At 48.1% G+C, this 23,274-nt stretch overlaps 1 protein-coding gene across 12 annotated transcripts in view; it reads left to right on the top strand.

Moving 5' to 3' along the window:
• The window catches only part of ADGRL3 (adhesion G protein-coupled receptor L3), a 1,100,912-nt gene that overhangs the window by 316,285 nt on the left and 761,353 nt on the right, over positions 1-23,274 (top strand). For all 12 annotated transcript variants that reach the window (XM_072113828.1, XM_072113827.1, XM_072113826.1 and 9 more), the window contains one exon: positions 1,474-2,274. In XM_072113828.1, coding sequence (XP_071969929.1) covers positions 1,474-2,274 — 801 coding nt within the window. The remainder of the gene's footprint in view (positions 1-1,473; positions 2,275-23,274) is intronic.

Raw genomic sequence — 23,274 nt, 5'->3', positions numbered from 1 at the left:
ACGGCCATATGTGGGGGGTCTCTGTACTCAGGAGAAATTTCATAACAAATTGTATGGTGGGTTTTCTCTATTTATCTTTTGGAAATGTGTAAATTTTAGGGCTAAATGAACATATAACCGACAAAATTTGACCATTCTAAATTTCCCCTCCATTTGGATGTAATTACTATGAAGATCTGAAGGGGTTAACAAAAAAGCTGTTTCTGATAGTTTGAGGGGTGCAGATTTGAAAATGTGTTGATTATAGGGGGTTTTAATGCTAAATATGTAAAATTTCATTTAAAACTGTATCTATCCCCAAAATAGTAAATTCTGAAAATACAGAAAATCTATAATCTGTTTGTAAGCCCGTGACATCAAAATAAATTATCCAGACATTTCAAAAACGATGAAAATGTAAAGTAGATATATGGGAAATGTTATACAGCAACTTATTTATGTGGTAAATCTATCTGCCTGAAAACGCAATGATTTCGAATTTCAAAAATAGCAAATATTTCAAAAAATTCATAATTTTTTCTTTTTTTGTAAATAAACGCAAAACTTATCAGCCAAAATTTACCACTAAAATGAAGTGCAACATGTGGGGAAAAAAACTATTTCAGAATCGTTTAGATAAGTAACAGTGTTCAAAAGTTATAGGCATATAAAGCGACGCAAGTCAGAATACAAAAAATTGGACTGAGCCTTAAGCTACAAAATGGCTGCGTCCTTAAGGGGTTAAATTTCTGGGTTGTGAAGTAATGGCATTTATTAAGTGGTTCTATTGTTTAACTAATAATTATTGTTAATTGTTTTTAATAGCTTTTTCTGGGGCTTCTATCAATTATGAGAATGCAGATATCACAGTATGAAACCACATGGCTTGGGCACACTGTGGTGAGACACTGGGGCTTATTTATTAAGCTTCCACAGATCGCACTTTCATCGGATTCTCAAAGTTTTTGGGATTTGGGCTGCTGGGACAGGTATTTAACTAGGCATTTTGTTGCACGCGAACGGATTGTGGCGCAGCTGCACAGGCTTTCATGCGACAGAAATCGTGGGACGGGCCATCGGACAAACCCACTGAATCGGACTGAGTGCGGGATTTAAGATTCAATTTGTGTCGCAAGATAATGCACTTACATGCACCAGGAAGAAGAAGGTGAACTCCAGACCTGAGCGGAGATGGGCCACATGCAGATTATCGGGCGCACAATCTTAGTGTATTGCGGCAGATGTGCATTCCGATCGGACAAAGCACTTTTGGGGAACGCGCAGGACGGGTAAGTAATTGTGCCCCACTATGTGCTCACCACTCCGTGACAGGGTGCCATAGACATACAAGGAACCCCTATAACAGTTGTGTACGTGAGGCCTATCCAAATAGATTTCCTTTAAGTTTACCCAAGCTGTAGGTCCTATTCATCCTTTATCTTTGTTTCTTTTTGTTAATTGACTGATAATGAAAAAATGTTTGTCTCCTTACAGTGTTTCTTTGTCCTGGAATGTTAAAAGGAGTATATCAGAGTGAACACTTATTTGAATCGGATCACCAGTCAGGAGCATGGTGTAAAGATCCTTTGCAGGCGTCTGATAAAATATATTATATGCCTTGGACTCCATATAGAACTGACACCTTAACTGAATATTCTTCCAAAGATGACTTCATTGCAGGAAGACCTACTACAACTTACAAGCTTCCACATAGAGTAGATGGTACAGGATTTGTTGTTTATGATGGAGCCCTCTTTTTTAACAAGGAACGTACACGGAATATTGTCAAGTTTGACCTCAGAACAAGAATAAAAAGTGGCGAGGCTATCATTGCAAGTGCCAATTATCATGACACCTCTCCTTATAGATGGGGAGGTAAATCAGATATTGATCTTGCAGTTGATGAAAATGGACTCTGGGTCATTTATGCAACAGAACAAAATAATGGGAGAATAGTGATTAGTCAACTTAATCCTTATACACTCCGAATTGAAGGAACCTGGGATACAGCGTATGATAAAAGATCTGCATCAAATGCCTTTATGATTTGTGGGATACTGTATGTGGTGAAATCTGTTTATGAAGATGATGATAATGAAGCAACGGGAAACAAAATTGATTACATATACAATACTGACCAAAATAGTGATGATTTGGTTGATATACCGTTCCCAAACTCATATCAATACATAGCTGCTGTGGATTACAATCCTCGGGACAATTTGCTATATGTTTGGAACAACTATCATGTGGTGAAGTATTCCCTGGATTTTGGAATCTTGGACAGCAAGTCAGGTATGTCTGCTACAAATAATAATTCTCAAGCTTTAATATTCAAGTTCTGTTAAAACATACATTTTAATGTAATTTACCAGAAACGTAACATTTGATGTAAACATATTCTGTATTCTGTGTTTGTTGCACAACACAGATATTGCTAACAGTCTAAGGCTTATTCCCTCTTCTGTTTTCTTTTCTCATTTTGCTATCCGTGATTTTGTACGCATTTTCTATTTTTTCAATAGATCCCTTGTTCATTGAAAAAACTTTAGAGCCAGTTTAAGATTAGATTATGAAAAATGAGTTCACAAAAACACAATGTGCAGTTAGACATTGTTAAAGGGCTTTTGAGATTTTTTTTAACTCAAAACTAATAAAAACAATAATAATCCCTCAAAACCTCTGAAACGTTATTTAGCAACAAATTTCGGTGGTATAACTATCTGTTTGAAAACCAGATAATTTAGAATTTTTAAAATTTATGACTACAGGCGGTCCCCTACCGAAGAACAACTGACTTATAGACAACCCCTAGTTACAAATGGACCTCTAGATATTGGTAATTTACTGTATTGTACAATCATCAGCTGTAACAGTTATCAAAGGTGTCTGTAATTAAGCTTTATTGTTAATCCTGGTTCTTATGACAACCCAACTGTAAGGATGCAGGGTAGTGGACCCCCTGTACCAACGAGGATGATGAAATAAGCCAACACCTGGGAACAGAGTCTAAGTGGTACCTGGTTCTCACCAGAGCCAGCTGCAAAGCAGGTTTGTCCACGGTGGTGGCCAAGACGAAATACAAAGTTGTAGAGCAGAATCATAGTCAGAGACAGGCAAGAGGTTAGGATAGGCAGCATGGGATCGTAGCAGAGCAGAAGGTCAGGGCTGGCAGCAGAGCCGCTTGATCAGGAACAGAACCGGGGTCACAACAGGAAATCAGTCTAAACACACAGGGCAAGGATAAAAAAAACTTTCTCAATGGCATGGAAGCACCAAGATCCTGCGGGGCATGAGGGAAGAGGTTGTCTATATATAAATTTCCAGGTTATCAGCGCCAATTAGCAATGCATTGGTCCTTTAAATCTCAGACAGCCAACGCGTGCGCCCTAGGAGGAGGTGTGTTCGCTGGAGTGAGACCATTGCTGGAGCCCAGTGGGGGAAGTGAACCTGCTGCTCGCGTGAAGGGGCACAGGGAGGCACACTGGTGGGCCTGCGACCCGGGACATGGGTGGCAGGAGCACCCGGGACAGTACCCCCCCCCTTTGCCACCCTCACCGTCTTTTTGGTCTGAAGAAACCTCTGCGGAAAGAACCGCTTCATATCCAGAACCTCTTTTACCTCAAAGACTTAGGTGGCATCCGCGTCAGGAGCAGGAGGAGGTATCTGTTGGGAGTACAGCCAGACTTTATCTCCTGGAGAGAAGATTGGAGGATACCTGCGTCTTTTGTCGGCCTGGGTCTTAGTTCAAAGAAAAGCCTTTAACAAGGAGAGTCTGGTCTGCTCCCACATAGACTTAAGATCTTGGACCAACTCTTCCATGGCAGGAACCTCAGAAGGTGTTAAAGTAGGAAGAGGTAGATTGGTAGTTGTCCGTAGATGATAAAGAAAGGATCAAAGCCAACAGATTCTGAGTCCAAGGAATTGTAGGAAAATTCTGCCCAAGGCAGCAGATAGCAGCCCAGGGTCTGATAATACATCTCAACTTGTGCATTGGCCTGTGGATAGTACGCAGAGGAGTAGTCTTTGCTCTCATTCTCCCTAATGGCAGCACACTCAGTCATCCCCCGTAGATAGCGCTCATCCGCTCCCCCCTCTATCTCAGAATAGGCCCAGAAAATGCTCCAGATCTTCGGATTGGAATAAATAATGGTGGTTTGAAATGGAACATCAGTGAAGTTCCTCAATCTTTAGCAATCCTGGGTGGTGTTTAGGGACTCCCCAAACTTCAAATATATACTGGAACCCAGATAGACAGTAGGTGTAGGAGAGTGGGGGTGGGCTGCTTTCATCCTACTCCTCCTCTATCGCCCCCTCTGCCTCCCGCAGGGTATTCCACAAGTAATGTTCCATACTTTATGTTGAATCAAGTTTATTGAACGATGAAAGTCACAAGTCCAGAAACACAAACATAACTTGCAATAAGAAACATACATACATATATCCATATCATATATTTCTTGTTCAGCAAAGCCCTGTGGGAGTATAGAGGCCTCCAAGGTGGTGAGGAGGTCAGACTCAGAGGTAAAACCATTCAAGATATACGTGTCACCCCCTTTCCTCTTCCCCACGAGGACTGTTATCTCTTGATGTACATATTAGGGCATAGTATGAAACCATATGTCTGCTGGGAATAAAGTGCCAGTAAATGGCCCAGAAAGGACAAACTCCAAGAACACAAGACAAAAACACACAACATTAGATAGACAACATTCAGGGAAGAACACAGTGGAAGGAGGGTTCTAGTGGGTGTTACCCCTTGTATCATGAAAAGGGAGTGAGGAAAGTGAGGAAATGGTCAGATATTTCCAACCTCTATAATAGAGTTATAAGTGCCCCTTGAAAAGAAAGCTGAGGGAGCCCATCATTTGGCCTGGGCTTCGAAAAGAGCTTTGAAATACTCGGAGTCCCTATAGCTCATCCATGGGGACCAAACACGGAGAAACCTTTCATGAGCCTCCGGGGTTATAATAGCCAGTTCCTCCATGCGGAAGAGGTGAGACATTTCGTTGGCCCATTCGGCCATAGACGGGCATGTGGTGGAGCGCCAGTGGCACGGAATTACCGCCCTGGCCGCGATTAAGCAAAAGCGCAAAATATCTCTTTTTTGGGCCCCGATCTGGCCGGGAAGAATTGAGAGGAGAGCCACGTCTGGGCTAGCAGCCACCCGTTTGCCTGAAATTCTGCGATATGTTTCGAACACCTGGTTCCAAAAGGGCTTGAGAGCCTCGCAACTCCACCACACATGCAGCATGTCTCCCTTGTTAGTTCCACAGCGCCAGCAAGAGTCTGAGACCGAAGGGAAGGCTAGATGTAACACTGTCGGCACCCGGTACCATCTTGACATGATCTTATATCCCTTCTCCTGGGCTGAGCAGGCAGAAGACATCTTGTGTGTGAAGAGGAAGGATTTGTCCCAGTCTTCCTGCATCAGAGGGGCCCCTAACTCTCTTTCCCAACTTCTTACAAATGGAAGTCCTGATGTCTCAGAGTCACCCGTCAGAATAGAATAGATTTGAGAGATGGCATGTGGAGGGGCAGAATCTAGTCGGAATAACCCTTCAAATGCTGTAAGGGAACCGGCAAATGCTGCTACGTCCCCTGCCCAGACTATGAAGGATCACAGTTGTGAATACTCAAACCACGAACTACCAGTGCGTCCCTGACGTTGATTAAAATCCCCATACAAAGGTAGAGGGGATCCCTGTAGAATATCATACATCCATGGGTCTTCCAGAACCCCCCAGCCCAGAAAAGACAACCTGGCCATTCCCGGCGGAAAGCACGGATTGCGAAATATCGGAGTGAGTGGACTGAGTTCCCGGGATAGGGACTTCTTAGCAATCAGGGATCTCCATAAGCGTAAGGCGTCCCTGAGGAGTATCGCTTGGGGCGCAGGTGCAGGAAAAGTCCCCGACGGAACCCACGGCAACAGTTTGAGAAGTGATGAGGCGTACGTCTGTTCCAGCGCGACCCACAGTTTGGAGACCGAATTATATGTCCAGTCAAGCAATCTAAGAAGAATAGACGCCTGATGATACAATCTAAGATCAGGGAGGCCCGCCCCCCCCCCCATCAACTTTGGTCTGATTAGGGTCTTCCAAGCTATCCTAGGTCGCTTAGAACCCCAGACGAACCGCAGCATAGCGGATCGCAAGTTGCGGAAAAAGCCCGTAGGGGGCAGGATCGGCACACCTTGAAATATGTACAAAAAGCGAGGAAGCACGTCCATTTTCAAGACGTTGATTCTACCGAACCACGAGAGACGCTTACGATCATACGCTCCATAAGGGGTGTATAATTAAGAGCGTATAATTTCGATAGATCAGTCGGGATTGTGACCCCCAAGTATCTGAGCGAAGCCTGCTGCCACTGAAAGGGAAAGTTGTCCTTAATGTGATCCACCTCCGAGGATGGTAGGGATATATTGAGGGCTTCAGATTTAGAGAAATTGATTGTAAAGCCGCTGACTGCACTATATTTCTTAAATTCTTGGATAAGTGACGGGAAAGAAATCCTAGGCTGGGAAACATATAAAAGTAGATCATCTGCGTATAAAGCAGCTTTACAGTGCCTGGAGCCCATTGAAATCCCATGAATATTGGGATTTTTCCGTATGGCATTAGCCAAGTGTTCCATCACTATTACATATAGTAAGGGTGAGAGCGGACACCCCTGTCTGGTGCCATTCTTGATGGGGAAGGGCGAGGAGAGATTCCCATTAATCCTCACCCGGGCAGTGGGACCGGAATACAAAGCCATGATCCTTCCCAAAAACCTGGGTCCCAATCCAATCTGTCTAAAAGCTGCCTCCATGAAACCCCAATGGACCCGATCGAAGGCCTTCTCCGCATCTATAGATAGTAGGCAGGAGGGGATGGGCCTAGCCTGTGCGTGAGACATCAAGAGAATGGTTTTATTTAAGTTGTCTCGGGCCTCACGGCCAGGAATAAAACCGACCTGATCAGTGTGCACCACTGTTGAGACATGGGGGGCTAGCCTCTCTGCCAATATCTTAGAGAACAATTTTATATCAATGTTGATGAGAGAAATGGGCCTATAACTGGCCGGCAGTGATGGGTCCTTACCCTGTTTGGGTAGTACACTAATGTGAGCCTCCAAGCTATCTGGAGGGAAACCAGATGTTGGGGATATAGTACCGTATACCTTTGCTAATATTGGGGACAGAAGTTCTCTGAACTGTTTAAAGAAGGCCCGGGTAAACCCATCAGGTCCAGGGCTTTTGCCCGCTAGTGTGTCCTTAATCACAGCAGAAACCTCTGTTGCGTCAATTTCCCGTTCCAGAGATTCAATGACCTCTGTGGGCAGGGCTGGCAGGCCTGTCTCCGACACATAGGGGTCAATTTGAGCAGCTTGGGAGGGGAGCAAAGCCGGCTCCTCCGTGCCCCTGATATCATACAGAGAGGTATAAAAGGATGAAAAGCTGTCGCATATCTCGTCTGGGTAGAATACATCCGTGCCCTTAGGACCTTTGATTTTTGGAATGTAGGAAGATTGAGCGCGGGGGTGCAACAGCCGGGACAATGGTCTGTCGCATTTATCCGCATGGTCATACAGGTAACTCTGAAACCGCGACCTATGTTGTAGGTATTTTTGGTCCAGCAGAGACCTCAGGGATTCTCTGGCCCCAGACAACTCGGCCAAGTCCGCTGCCGTTAAAGAAGATTTGTGACGCAGTTCCAGAGTCTGGATCTGTGCAGTTAGGGCAACGATTCGGGCACAGTTCGCAACCTCCCCTTAAGTTGCTCCCACTGTAGTGGAGAATGTGCCGGCTCATCCCACCCCGGACTGCATGTGGTAGAGGCTATACATTCTCTAATTTCCGCCACGCAGATAGAGTCCCTGAGCAAGTTATCTTTCAGTTTCCACCTCCAAGGGCGGTGACAGTGGCGCTGGGGGGATAGAGTCAAAAAGACTGGAGCATGGTCGGAGAAAAGAATATTCCCGATTGATGCCGTGGGTTTCCACTTAAGGGCATTGTGGCTTAAGAGAAAGAAGTCTATCCTGCTATAAGATCCGTGCGCCGGGGAAAAATAGGAAAAGTCCCAGTCCTGGGGATGTAGGATCCGCCAGATGTCAACCAGTTGCAGAGAATGTAGGTCCCTCCGAAGACCACGAAGTTGATTGAGCGGGATACTACTCCGTCCCCCAGAAGTGTCAGCTGATGGGTCTAAGGGGAAGTTGAAGTCGCCCCCCACTATTAAATATCCCTCCATAAAGTTACTGAGCGTACCCAGCAATGCCCTGCAAGCAGGAATCGGGCTGTTGTTAGGGAGGTACCAGGTTGCGAGAGTGAACACCCTTACCTTCGCGAAGACATACCTGCCTTCCTCGTCTACCCTGGTCGCTAAGATCTCCAGTGGCAATGACTTGTGGAAGGCAATCGACACACCCTTTGATTTGGACTCGGGGTTGGCGCTGTGGATCCAGCGGGAATAATAACGGTCTTGAATGCTCGGGACGTTGGAGGACTTAAAATGCGTCTCCTGCAAGAAAAGAATGTTAATCCTCTGTTTGTGCATATCATACAGGATTTGACTCCTCTTCTGTGGGATGTTCAACCCTCTAACATTAAGAGACGCAAGTCGTAGGGCATCCATGGTGATTATGCAGCCCCTCTGGCGTCTCACTGCCTGGTGGGGAATTGGCGAATAAGATCAGTCCCTCCGGGTACAACACTAAGGGAATCAGGTAGACGGATAGGGAGGGATGGACAATACACAAGGACAAAGGTTAACTGGACAATACTAAAACAGCCACAAGCAAGTAGAAAACTAACAATCCACAAACACACACAAAAAAGTGGGGAGTCAACAGTTACAATACCGTAGACAGACCAGCTGGCCACGGATTCCCCGGTGGGTAGTGTACTAACTGCGAAAGGCTCCCCCTCCCCCCACCCAGCAACCGCCTATTACACAATAAATCTGAAACTTAACGATATATCAAATCCAGCATTTAAGAGAAGAATGGGAAAACAGGGAAAAAGGGAAAAAAAGGGGAAAAAAGGGGAAAAAAGAGGGGAAGAATGTAACACAGCCAAGATAAACAATGGAGAACCCGGAACTGCAGCCACAGGGCTCTGCCAAATCTGCCAGAAGGGATGTGAACTGATGTCCGCATTATCTATCTCTGGGCTGATCCCTTCAGGGGCCTCTTTGGCATCTCAAGCAAAGTCCCATGGCCGCATCCGGGTGATTATAACTTATTCCGTTGGCCAAGGCCCTGGATCACGGCCCGCTCGGGCCCCTCCCCGGCCCAGGCCTTGCCGAGCTCGGCGTCTAGGAGGTCTCCCAGGCGGGGGAGCATTCCCATGTGGAGGCTGCGTCGGGAGACCTGGCCACTCCAGGATGTCAGGAACAGGTATATTCAGTGCTGCCACCACTGCGGGGACCTCCCCTGGGTGTCTGATAACATATCTGTGCTCGGCATGTCGAATCTGGAGGCGAAACGGGAATCTCCAGGAGTAGAGAATATTTCGCTGTCTTAACTCCTCTAGGAAGGGCTTCAGAGCCCTACGTTTTAGCAGAGTCAGTCTCGATAAGTCAGGCAAAAGCTGTATACGGGATCTTTGAAACATGATATCCCCTGCCGATCTTGCCTTGGACATTATCTCCTCCTTCAGTTGATAACGGTGTACCCTGCATATAACATCTCTCGGCTGTTCAGATGGAGTGGGTTTGGGTTGTAGTGAGCGGTGGGCCCTATCCAGTTCCACTGGTGTATCCGCCGATACTTCCAATACAGAGTTGAACAGCTGACGAAGGGTGTTATGGAGCGCAGGGGTCTCTATCGATTCGGGTAGGCCCCGGACTCTGGTATTATTGCGCCTCCCCCTGTTCTCAGCATCATCCAATTGGTCAGCTAAGAGTTGAATCTGGAAGGAGTGAGAAGCGAGCGTTGCGGCTTGTGCCCCAAGACGAGCACTAAGGTCATGCTGGGTAACTTCAGTGGATGTTACACGTGTCTCGAGCTGCTGAACTTCTTCCCTTACTGCGTGTAATTCAGCGGTGTAAGACTGTTCCAACCTGGCTATGTAGCTTTCCATATCATCCCTAGTGGGGATGGTGCGAAGGTGGGAGCTCAAGGCCCGTAATTCAGCCAAAGCGCCAAATTCTTGCGACAGCATGACTCGTTGAGACTCAGAAGCTCCTTCTTGTGAGAAGGCTATATTAGATGCAGTACCGCCAGTAGGAGTGTTGGCATAATATGACCTGTCTGGAGAGAGGCGTAGAGCAGATGGCATGGGGGAAGGGCTCGGTGTATGAGCCACGGGAGTTGACGGCCACTCTTCCCCTGTATCCGGCCACAAAGTTGGCGAGTGGAGTGCAGTTGGCATCATTTCTCCTTCTCTCTCTTGCTGCATCTCCACCTCCTCAGCCCATGAGGAACTGATGTTGCAAGGGTCGTGGCGGTGAGGGGTTAGGGGAACCACATGTGGTGACATATTGGGGTCAGGGACCTCCCGTTGAGCCCCCGCTTGCCCTGTGGCCTGTCTGGAGGGGCTCATAGTTGTCCCGGGCCTGAGCATCTGATGCTGGGGATCCCCAGACTGTGGACCCCTAGGTGCACCTGGGCCTGCACTAGCATAGTGTGCCCTGCTCTACCCTCATCCGCAGGCCTACCGGTACCTTGTGGGGTATGGCCGTCCTCCATCTTGGCCGCATGGTGCTGGATTAGTTCGCCAGAGCCGGCGGGCCTCTCCTCTGCCCTGCTTCTCTCTGCTGCCCGCTGCTGTTGAGGGGTGGCCGGTCTGACCGCTCTTCCATCACTGCCAGCAGCCGGAGTCTGCGAGGGCTCGATCAGAGTCATCCCGCGGCCGCCCGCCATCTTGGCCACGTGGTCCGGAGGAGCCTGTTCGCCTCCTCCGAGCTCCGGTTCTCCAGCTCCGGGAGACTTCAACGGCGGGTCCGCCGTGGGGAAGGGGCAGATCTCTCCATCCGGCTCAGGAGACTCTCGCGGCTCCGGCCGCCCGGTGACATCATGGGCCGCCGCCGCGGGTCGGAGGGCAGCAGCCGCTGCCATATCGGTGAGATACCGGCTGATTCCGCGGGCTGAGGCGCGACTGGCAGGTATCGCTGGGGTTCTTGTGCCCCCCTTTCTCTTTGCTCCCATCTGGAAGGGGTCTGGGACTGGATTTGAGGGAGATTCGCGGTGCTTTGGTGGGGTTCAGGCGGGAGAGGAACTAATGTGTGTCCATCTCCGTCCGCAGCCAAGCCACGCCCCCCCTTCGTTCCATACTTTATAGTAATTTTCTCAGGCCCGGATTCTTTGTTGAATTCTCCACAACTGGAAGCTCTCCTATATTGCTCTCAGGACGACGCTGGGATCCCTATGATGAAGTACCGGCACATGTTGCATTAGCAGCCTCAGCGTTTCTGACTCCCTTCCATGCTTGTGGATACCACAACCATCAGTTCCTAGAGCCTAGGCCTCACTGTGTTTTACCCACCTGGTCCCTTTCATTCACATAGCCACATTCTTCTAAATATGCCAATATATTATCCTGTGAAGAATCCCTTATGTTCCCCATATCCTGTATATCCTAATAATTATATTTGTGCGTTTCCACAAGGTTTTTGGTTTCCTTCCGGTTATACTTGTTTTGTACCTTTTAAACTTTAATAAAATTGAACATAAAAAGATATAAATGCAAGAACAAATGAGATGTTGTCTTAGATTTATTCAGTAAAATGGGGCAAATATAAAATTGGTGTGTTGAACTGCTCCCCCCCACCCAAAAAAAAATGCTGAAAACTCCAAACAAGTATTGATGATTTTTTTTTTCTTTTCCTCAACCACAAAGGGATTATAAAATCTCATTAATAAGCTAAGGACACACCGAAATGAAGTATTTATGAAGGACATTTCATCCTGAAAAAAGTAAGTGCCAGCCTAGCATAAAGTACCTAGGACATGTGGTGAACGCTGATGGAATTGAGGCAGACCCAGAGAACGTCACAGCTGTCCATAACTGGCCTATCCCATCTGCCATCCGGGACATCAAGGGCTTCCTGGGATTTGCCAGCTACTACAGGCCGTTTATCCCGAAGTTTGCCCAGCTGGCGGCCCCCCTGCAAGAACTCCTAAGGGGACTGCCTAAAGATGGCCAACGGTCCTGAGCGCCCATCGAATGGACAGCAGAATGAGAAGCTGCGTTCCAGATGCTGAAACAAAGGCTGACTGAGCCTCTGGTGCTAGGATATCCAGATTATAATCTGCCCTTTATACTCTACACTGATGCCAGGAAACAAGGCAAAGGGGCTGTTCTATCCCAGCTCCAGAATGGAACTGAAAGTGTCATAGCCTACGCCAGCCATTCTCTTCGAGAACCAGAGCAAAACGACCAGAATTACAGCTCATTCAAGTTGAAGTTCCTGCCGTTAGTCTGGGCTGTGACCGAAAAGTTCAAAGACTATCTGGCTGCTTCCTTCTTCACAGACAACAACCCCTTGGTGCATCTGAACACCACCCGGCTTTGAGCACTGGAGCAACGGTGGTTTCTCCAGATTGGCTAACTTTAACTTTACCATCAAGTACCGGGCTCGGCAAGACCAATGACAATGCCGATGCTCTGTCTCGTCTCCCTGACCAGTGGAAGGGACCCTCCATGGATGCTCAGTGGTGAAGACGTCGAGATGCCGGCGTTCCATGCCCGTTTTGTGTGTCAAGATGCCCAGAAAGTTTACTCCTTGCAATCTGAAGCAGTGCCTGCTCTGGAACAAGAAGAGTCTGCGCCATCTGCAGAGAAAGACCTCTGGATGAGTCTCCAGGCTGATAGCCGCGCCATAGGAGAAGTGATGGACTATCTCTCTAGTGGGTGAGTGCCTGAAAGAATAAGTCGGCGAAGGGCTGACAGAGAATTGTTCCAATTGTGGCGCCAGAGGAAGATTCTGAGTATGCATTAGGGCCTGCTAAAAAGAAGAACTCTAGATCCCATCACCTATGACCGACTGTACCAGATTGTGATCCCCAGGAGGGATGCCAAGATAGTGCTGGATATGTATCATGACCAGTCTGTACCCTTTGGCGATCAGAAGACTGAAGCTACCTTCTGGAAGTGCTTCGACTGGGTGAACATGAAGCCCGACATGGAGGCCTTGTGTCGGGAGTGCCCATCCTGTGCCATCTCTCAGGGAGAGCGACACAATCAGAGGGCCCCATTGTGAGCAAAGGTCCTCTGGAGATTTTGGCCCTGGACCATGTGAAGTTGGAGCCCAGCAGGTTCGGTCATACTTATGCAATGACAATCATAGACCACTATACTAAGTTCATGGTCGCAGTACCAGTCAGAGACTTGTCTGCCAGGACCACCGCAGTGGCCCTGTGGAAGAGCTTCATCCTCCCCTACGGCTGTCCAGAAAAAATCTTCATGGACCAGGGAACAGAGTTAGAGTCTTAAGTATAGTATAGTATCAAGAGCTGTGTATCCTCTATGGCTGTAAACCCTACCACCCTCAGAGTAAGGGAAATGAACCAGACCCTCATCAACATGCTGAGGACCCCTGCAAAAAGGGCTGACTGGCCAAAGCTTTTACCGGAGCTAGTGTATCTGTACAACAATACTACCCATTGCTCCACCGGATACACCCCCTACTACCTGATGTTCTTGAGACATGGCCATCTCCCCGCCGACATGCCAGTGGATATGGAAGCTCCCGACTCCCAATCTCTGCTCCCTCAGACTGATTGGGTTCAGGAACACCAGAGGTGCCTGGCGGAAGCCAGGGAGATTGTGGATCTTTGATTGGAGGAGGCCTGAGACAAGCAAAAGAGAGAATTTGATCCCCATGCTTGTGCAGAGCCTCTTTTCCCCAAGGAACCAGTGTGGCTGTGAAACAACCATCCCACCAGTAAATTAGATGGGCGTTGGGAGCGTGAGCCATACCTAGTTAGGGACAGTCTCTCCCCTGAAGTCTATGAGATTTCAAGAGGAGACCGTCCACCATTCTGGGTACGATTCTAAAGAAATGTCTACGATTCTTTGCCCCTGTGTGAAGTCTTCTGACCGCAACTCCCAGTCCAAGAGACCCTCTGTGTTCATCCACACCCAGTTTTCTTGAACTTGTAACTGTACCTCAGCTTTGTGTGATTGTTTCCACCCCAGTGTGAGCTACTCTGGAGAGGTCACCATCCCCGCCTTAGTTCCCGATACTGCCGCCCTTGGAGGATCACCCAGTTCCAGAAGCCCCCATCGCATCTGAGGCACCTGCGACTTCACCTCCAGTGCCTGATTCAGGATATGACGACGAGGAGACTGTGATTTTTTCTCAACAAGAACTCCGGAAGTCTCAAAGGAAGACAAGAGGGAAGACTCCTGCATACCTGCAGGAGTACCAACTGTCCCATCACAAAGGTCATAAGCCAAAAAGGGTATGCTTCAAAGACCCTGAGGTCCTCACCCATGTTGCTGACAGTGATAGTAAATAATCCCTGATGGGCTATAGTCCGTAACAGGTACTTTGCCATTGTAAATATATTTTTTGCTACTTTACTCCCAGTTGGGCTGCGCCCATATACACTATTGAGCCGGAGACTTTCCTGAGACTCTCCCACTATTTATTAAAAATCAAGAGACTTTACTTGAACTTTCTACTATATGTGCTATGTTAGCACACACCTCTGCTGAAGCGGAATCATCCCATCTTCAAAGGACGCTGTCCCTCATCTCAAGAGGAGACCCTTTGATGCACTTTTCTCACAACAATCGCTGTACCCAGAACATGGACTCTTTCTTCTAGAGCCTTCTGAGAGACTCTTAGCCATCTACTAAAAGGGAAAAGTTGCCATTTTTCATGTGTTGCTATTTATGCCTTTCATTTTCAGGAAATAGACATTGCTACCTTGCTACCATGAGTAGCTATTCCTCATGCAACGTTATGTAACGTTTAAGCTATTCACCCATTGGGCTGTCAAAGCCAATGTGAGTTTTTTAATGTTTTGCACAACTGTAGTGGTAATGATGATATAAGTAAGTTTGCAATTAACCCTCTCAGGCTTTGCAGGAACTAGCTAAGGCTATGTCGGACCATCCTTTGTATGTTAAATCCTGAGTGCAGGCTTACACCACAAACCGAAGCTTCATATGGTATGGCCTCTGTAAACTGCGGGTCCTTAGGGGACCAGGGGGGTTCACACAGTAGCACCTAGACTCCGTGCACCCAGGGTAAGACTGTCAGTCGGCCGATAAAATGTATTGCATGTACTACATATACTTTTAAGGTGTATTATATTGTCGCCGAGGACGAAGTGTTTGCGAATAAATTGTCAGGCCTTGGTGCAAGGAGTGGACTACAGGAAATGACACTACACCTTTCCCTATCAAACAGTTTGTTTAAGGGCATTAGCTACCAACTGTAACACCTTCATCTTATTCTGTGTATCTAGTCCGACAACAACCCCGGTGCCTGTAGCCAGGACCGTGGGTGGTTTTTCTTGCCCTACCCTGCACATAGCCAGCACTTCCCAGAAAGTGCATCTTTACCACCCATACCCCTACCTGCTGTGATCTGCATGGACCCTCTGGAGGCCATATGCTGCTGGCCAGCTTTGGCTGTCCTTATCCCCATCCGGTCCATAGTCGAGCCATGGGTGGCTCTTTCAATTGCCTAGGGGGTATGCAACACCCCTGCCAATACAATGGCAAGGGAGTAGTTGCGAACAGGTACCCTCTCCAGGTTAGGAGCTGACAGAGGGAGTCGCGAACCCTCCAGGAAGGCTCCAGACCCTGGATACAATTGGATGGCAATTCACATATACTTAAACCTTGCCTGCTTAAGCAGAATCTACCACTGCTAATACCTAATCAGGTATTAGCAGTGGTAGATTCTGCTTAAGCAGGCCAGGGTTAAGTATATGTGAATTGCCATCCAATTGTATTCCCCTACGTAAGCTGGAGTGTGATTGGAGAGTTAGCCACCCCCTGACATGGTTAACAAAACCCCTGGACAGGGAGGGGCTAGGTCTCTTAGGACCCAGGACCTTCCACAGAGCAGAGAGTGTCTTAGCTCTTAGGTCCCAGCTCTTACCACAATAACACATCTCTTGGAACCTATCTCTCTTGCAGAGCACACCTTCCAGAGACAGTGTCTGTGCATCATCAGCACTGACACACAGCAAAATCCATGACTCATAAATGCAGCATCCATAGATTGGACACAGCTACATCCCAGCCTGCATCTACTACCAGGCTGCTGAACCAATTCCTGAGGACCACTCTCCATGACAACTCCAGTAATCTGGAATCTCCAGTAATCCGGAATCTGTTCCGAAATTGTTTAGGCCGTTGCCTGCAGTTGTTCCAATAAATGAATGTGAGTTATTTTGCACAACGTTGCCTCCATCTGTTCCCTGGATATGGCTGTACCACCAAGGGCTCCCCATCCATTACCCAGGGACATATATTACAGACACTAAGGGGTTGCCCCAGGGAAAACCAATACATCAGCCTCTCCCTCCTTATTTCTTGCACACACCACCTGCTGGAGAACTGCCAGGCTACAGGACAGCCCTCCAGTCCCCACACCAAGCACCGTGACATCAGCCCGCCCCCTCTCAACTGCCAGCCACTCCAGTATTCTGGGCCCCGGCTGCCTCCAGACCCCAAGAAAAGGCTAGGCCCCAATTTTTCACTAGCTTTAGAGATGCAGAGCCTGCTATCCAGAAAGGAGTTTGTAAGGTTCACCCTTTCTGGCTTTTGCTAATTACTGAACAAGAACCCCGGCACTGTTGAGCGATTAAATAGCTACTAACATACCCTATCTGAATCATTCCTTCTATTGGGATGTGCTGAAAGCATATTTGCAGGGTTGTTTTCAATCATCCTTTAAGTATATTAAGAGGGAGTCCGCTAGGGAGGAGGAGAACTTAGCCCAATCATGTACTTCCCTGGAAGCGGCTTTCGTGGCTCACCCAACCAGGGCCGGCTCCAGGTTTAAGGAGGCCCCTGGGCAACAGAGCCTCAGAGGGCCCCTGTGCTCCTTACCTCCCGAAATTTGCGGCAGAGAAATTCCTTCCTACATAGTATAATTGTGATACCCACCTCCCCCTCTCATTGTGATACCACCCCTGCGTCTAGGCTCGCTGTGAATTACACATGCTGTACTGTACAGGATTTCTGAGGCTGCTTTTAATCAACAAACAGTAGCATGCAGGGGTCTCCTACAATATAAAGTCTGTCAGCTTGTCATGCCAGCAGTCTGAGTTGTTTTTTCCACTATAAAATACGGAAGCTGCCCTGCATACAGCATATACCTATTACACACGCATATGATATGTAATCACATACATACAGCACATACATATTACACATGTATATAATATATACTAAGATACATACACCACATACCTATTACACATATAATATGTACTCGCATAAATGCAGCATATACACATTGTAGGAGATTAGCTCCGGGCATCGTCGTCTCCTAAGCAGACGACCAGCACACACAGGGAATTCACACAATGTGAGTAAGGTTAAGACTGGCCTCAGCCAGCTTTATTAGGCAGTACACAAACTCAAAACATAAAAATAATACCTAAGCCTCTCCGGCACTAACTAAACATTGAGGTTCCCTACCTCACCAGGTGCTGGCCTACTGCCAGCCACCCCAAAAACACAGCAACAGTTCACTGCCACCGCTCCACAGGCCTTTGCCGTAGCCTGTCTCTTCCCCAGGGAGGAGCCCAGTGTGAAGTCTGCCCCATCTATTAGTGCAGCCCCTCCAGCTGAAAACTAATCAACTTAATTAGACAGACCCAACTTTTCCAGGTCTGTCTTCTACTCAGCTTTTCATAAGGCAAAATGCACATTTTATGCCCAAAAGCTTCTCTAGTGGCAGCCACCCTGCCACATATCCTCCCCCTGTGATCAAGGTCGTAGGCCTGATCAATAAACTTAATTCTCCCTCCGGGGTCAAAGCTCCTATATTGGGGTCTAATCCCTACGGTTCCTGGAAGCACTGTAGAGACCCTACTACCTACTACATCTTCTATACCTGGAAAATGACAGCTTTTTTCCTTAACTGCAGGAGACACAGACAGCTCAAAATTAGTCCCAGCATCTCTTCCTTCACACAACTGATCATCTTCAATCATGTCTCTATTAACAATGATAGATTTTCTTCTCCTCTTTCTCTTGCATTTCACTGGAGACTCCACATACCCCTCAGGGCTTGGCATGGTTAGGCCCCATCTCTTCATCACCTTGTGGATGCCGTCACACCGGTTACCATCCACTGAGGCATATGCACTGTGCTTATTCCCCTTAGCATTGCACACGACACGCACGGGTTTGCCCGTTTTCCAGTCTTCAGCTTCGGCACCTTCTTTGTCATTGAAGGGGGTATTACCGTTCAGAACCAGGGCACGATTCACATTGGTGAGCTTCTGGTCACATGTCTGCAAAGCTGTGCGCTTGCTACCTCTGAGGTCACAACCTCCGCTCTCGGTGTAGGTGAAACTCAACTCAACATCAGCATCATCCTCATCACCTCCAGCTAACACTTCGGACTTCGGACCCAAGTCCTGGCATGGACTTTCCACAATGGCAGCCTTAAGCTCTTCATGGCTTGCACTAGGTTCCTGGCTGACCTTTTCCTCGGTCAGTCCGTCATACGCCTTGCTGGCCAACACCACAGTCTTCACCGAGTCTTTCCTGTGTAGGAATTTCGAGGGCTCTGTTGACATTATATCAGACACCTTCTCCTCACATCCACTGCAGTCATCACCCGGTATATCTTCAAGGCACTTCTCACCATCCAGACCATTTTCACTTTCGCTCTTCAGATGATCAGGCAGATCTACCGTTGGGTGCAGCTGTGCTGGAGTCTCTGTAGGGCCCATCTGGGTATTCCTCCACTTGCCCAGAGAATGCTGGCATGCACTATGACAGAGACGAGACGACAGAGCTTCCACACGTACACAGCAACTCGGCTGGTCCCTTTGTTGTAGACTTGGCGCCACTTCAACCTTCTCCACAGGTTCAGCAGGCTGAGACCGCTCTTCATCTGTCTTCGGGGGGTAACCATTAACCCATTCTTCGGATTTTCCCAAGACTGTATTCAGACTACCGGTTATAAGCCATCCCACTTGGGTGGCCATCACGGTTGAGACTACAGACTTAGTCACACCCACACCGCCTTGTACTGCACCAGCTTCCCAGCCCAATATATCGGACGTCGCACCTGTAACAGTGTCTCGGGCACCAGTCACTGTATTTGTCTTCAATACGGCTTTTCCCGTTGGCTGCTGAAGAAAAGCCAGGTTGGACTCCTGTTTCCCCAAACCTTTGCAAGCAAAGTCATTACTTGTGGCAACCGGTGGCTCCAGAATGCCTATGAGAGGCCTTGATCCAGTCACTGTAACGTCAGTCAAGGGCTTCTCCTCCTTCTCAGCAACATCACGATCACTGCGGATGCATGGGCGACCTTCCCTCACAGAGTTGTAGACTGCACTCACCACACTGCAGGCAGAACTACCAAAGGGCTGGTGCATCACATGTTCCACCACCTTCTGGGGATCTGGGGTCCCCTCATCCGTAGGTGTATGATTAAGAGTGGCGCTTCCACCCTGTTCACACACACTTTCAGTCAGCACGCAATCATGCGTATTCTGCGGTTCATCAGCAGGTGTACAGGGGTCTGGTTTACGCCTGGTCTCCTTCCTAGGACACTTCTGGTGCCACATCACGACAGAACACACCTGGAGGTCGGCATCACCATTTTGGCACTTTCTTTTGTTTCCCGAACACGTACACATGTGAACCTCCCATTCACTTTTCTTTGCAAACACTGTATCACAGAAAGGACAGTACGAGATATCAATCTTCAACTCATGTTTGAGTAATATATGTCTCTTTAGGTCATCTTTTCTTCTATAAGACACGTGACAACTGTAGCATTTATACCAGTTATTCCGCAAACCAGTATTCACATGACGCTTCAGTTTATTGATGCTTCTTCTGGCCTTGTTCACACACGAACTCAGTACATCAATCTCCTCAGAAGCCTCAGGTGTATCAGATGTCTGGTCTACCCCTGACATTTCCTGAACACTGATGTGAGACTCCTCCACAGGTGACTGACACAGGCTATCCTCACCTCCTGCAGGTTCTGAGCGAGTAGCTGCTTCTCTAGGGCTCTGTTCACACTCACTGTTTGTGTAACTCTGGGCTGAAGGGAAACCACTAACAATCAGGATCTCATTATCTTCACCTGCCCTTGCTATGGCGGTATCCCTATCTGAACTGCCATTAGCTACATTACACATCTCAGGCTCGCTACCTGTGTCATTACAACTCACAACCTCTAGGGGCACCTCTGAGCTAACTCTCTCAGTATCTAGGGCTGCACCTAGTTCACACTCTGCATAATTCTGAACAGACATTGTAACGCTATCAGATGTTATCGGCATTGCAGAATTGTCACATGTTACAGGTAGTGTCATATAATCACAGTTAACACTATAATCACAGGTTAGAGGCAGATTATGCACAACATTACACTTTTCTGGTTTAACTTCAGAAATTAAGGCATCACAAATATTATCATCATCACATAGTCCATCAGACTTTATCAGTCTCAGTGGCAGAGTCTCCTTCTGTGGGATCAAGACCCCTTGGTCACAGTTCAGACTGCAACCTGTTGAGACTCCACCCACCATCACCTCAGGTCGCTGAGACTTCTCCAGATCGTCCTTTGGGGAGATTGGGACTGTACCCGATGTCAGAGGGGTCTCCCAGGAAAAGCAGCTATTCCCACTACTTGGAATACTTTCCCACAAATCCCAGAAAAAAGGGAGGTTTTTCCCCAGGACGAACTCCACCTCCAGATCTGCACAAATCTCCAGCTTATGTGTCACAATCGCAATATCACTTTCAAAGTCAATCCAGACAGTCTTACCCTTCCCTGGCTGGTACTTCAGGAACAATAAGATGTCCGGTTTAACTCTGGAGACATCCTGAGAACAGTCCAGTTCCACCATCAGCGGGATTCCACCCACTATCATCTCACAGGTCTTGACTGGCAACTTCTCTGGTCTCCTGACCAGAGGACAATGAGGTGCACTGACCTCACATGGCACAGCCGCACGCTGTCGCCGTTGGTTGCCCCTAGCAACCACATCTTTGCGCTGCTGCATACACGTTGCAACACGTGGCCACTTGGCCGCAGGACATTCCGCCACACACCGGTTCATCCGTAAACATCTGCAAAGCTGCTCCCGTCGGTTGCCCCCGGCAACGGCACATAGCAACCTCTCCTCAGGAACTGCAGACCGATCACAGACATCTCGAACCATCGGCTGGGATCCGCTCGCCTTGGCAGTTGGGGTCTCCATAACCCGAATGGCTTCTGGCATTCCAATGTCCTCCCACATCATCTGCCGCCAGCGTCTCTGGAACTCATCCATCGGACCCATGGTGATTACTCCCACAGCAAACAAGCAGTCTCTGTATATCTCTCACACCAAGACAAATCTTCCCGTGACCACAGCGCCTCCAGCAGCAGGAACAACAGTCTCTCACATGAGGGTTACTGGCCCTTTAAATCTCGCTGTGTGTGCCGATTTCCATGCCATAGCATACCGCCACCATATGTAGGAGATTAGCTCCGGGGATCGTCGTCTCCTAAGCAGACGACCAGCACACACAGGGAATTCACACAATGTGAGTAAGGTTAAGACTGGCCTCAGCCAGCTTTATTAGGCAGTACACAAACTCAAAACATAAAAATAATACCTAAGCCTCTCCGGCACTAACTAAACATCGAGGTTCCCTACCTCACCAGGTGCTGGCCTACTGCCAGCCACCCCAAAAACACAGCAACAGTTCACTGCCACCGCTCCACAGGCCTTTGCCGTAGCCTGTCTCTTCCCCAGGGTGGAGCCCAGTGTGAAGTCTGCCCCATCTATTAGTGCAGCCCCTCCAGCTGAAAACTAATCAACTTAATTAGACAGACCCAACTTTTCCAGGTCTGTCTTCTACTCAGCTTTTCATAAGGCAAAATGCACATTTTATGCCCAAAAGCTTCTCTAGTGGCAGCCACCCTGCCACATAATATATATATAATATAGGCACACGTACAGGTAAAAAACAGGTACGGGTAACAGACATCTAGTACACATTGTTAACATAACTCACATACTATTCTCCCCTTCATACAAACACATTGGGGCTCATTTACTTAGGGTGTCGGATATTCCGACGATTTTGGCTTGGCGCCACATTAAAAAGGGTATTGTGTCACACGTGATCGGATTTTGGTGAATTCATGCGACACAAATCGGGGGGGGGGGGGCGTTGCAGGCCGTCAGACAATCCAACGGATTTGGGCAAACCGCGGGATTTAGTTTCAAAATTGTGTCACAAGCCATGCACTTACATGCATCGGGAGGAAGATGGTGAACTCTGGCGGACCTGATCGGGGAAGCAACACATTCAGCAAGTCGAGCCCACGATATAAGTTAACCGTGGCACAGTGCATTGTCGTCGGACAACGATCTCCTCCGGACCGGGTAAGTAAATGTGCCCCATTATGTATATATAGCAGACATAACTCAGATAACAGGCTGTAAACACACACATACAGATATAATGTACACAGTCTTATATGTATATTTTCTCACATCACACACATGTAAACATACATTTGCTACATCCACCACCGGGGCCTGGAGGCAGCCGGGGCCCAGAATACCGGAGTGGCTGGCGGTTGTGGCCTAGGCACGCTAGTGTCACGGTGCTTGGTATGGGGACCGGAGGGCTGTCCTACAGCCTGGCAGGTCTCCAGCAGGTGGTGTGTGCAAGAACTTAGATGAGGGAGAGGCTGTGGTACTGGTTCTCCCTGGGGCAACCCTTAGAGTCTGTAGTATGTGTCCCTGGTAGATAGATGGGGCGCCCTTGATGTTACAGCCGTAGCAGGGACCAGATGGAGGCAACATTGTGCAAAAATAACTTACAGTTCTTTATTTGAACCAACAGCAACAGCAGGCAACGTGCCGAATGATTCCTTACAGAGGTAGGATACTGGGAGTGCTCTTGGAGAGGGAACCACAGGAGTCTGTTCACCAGCCTGGGTGCAGGTGCAGGCTGGGATGGAGCTGTGTCCAATGTAGGAAGCTTCAGCTGTTATCCTGAAAAGGTTCAGTGTTAGTCCTGAAGGTGGAATGACACTCTGTAGAGCTCCTGAGACCTTGGAGGCCTGTGGTCACAGCATGACCTTTGAGGTCTCTCTGGTAAGAGAGCTGGCTGGGAAGACATCTGCTCACTAGCAGAGC

This window comes from Engystomops pustulosus, chromosome 1 (assembly GCF_040894005.1).
Source record: "Engystomops pustulosus chromosome 1, aEngPut4.maternal, whole genome shotgun sequence".
Taxonomy (NCBI): Eukaryota; Metazoa; Chordata; class Amphibia; order Anura; family Leptodactylidae; genus Engystomops; species Engystomops pustulosus.
Note: the sequence above shows the minus strand (reverse complement) of the source record. Positions and strands in the feature narration are given on the sequence as shown.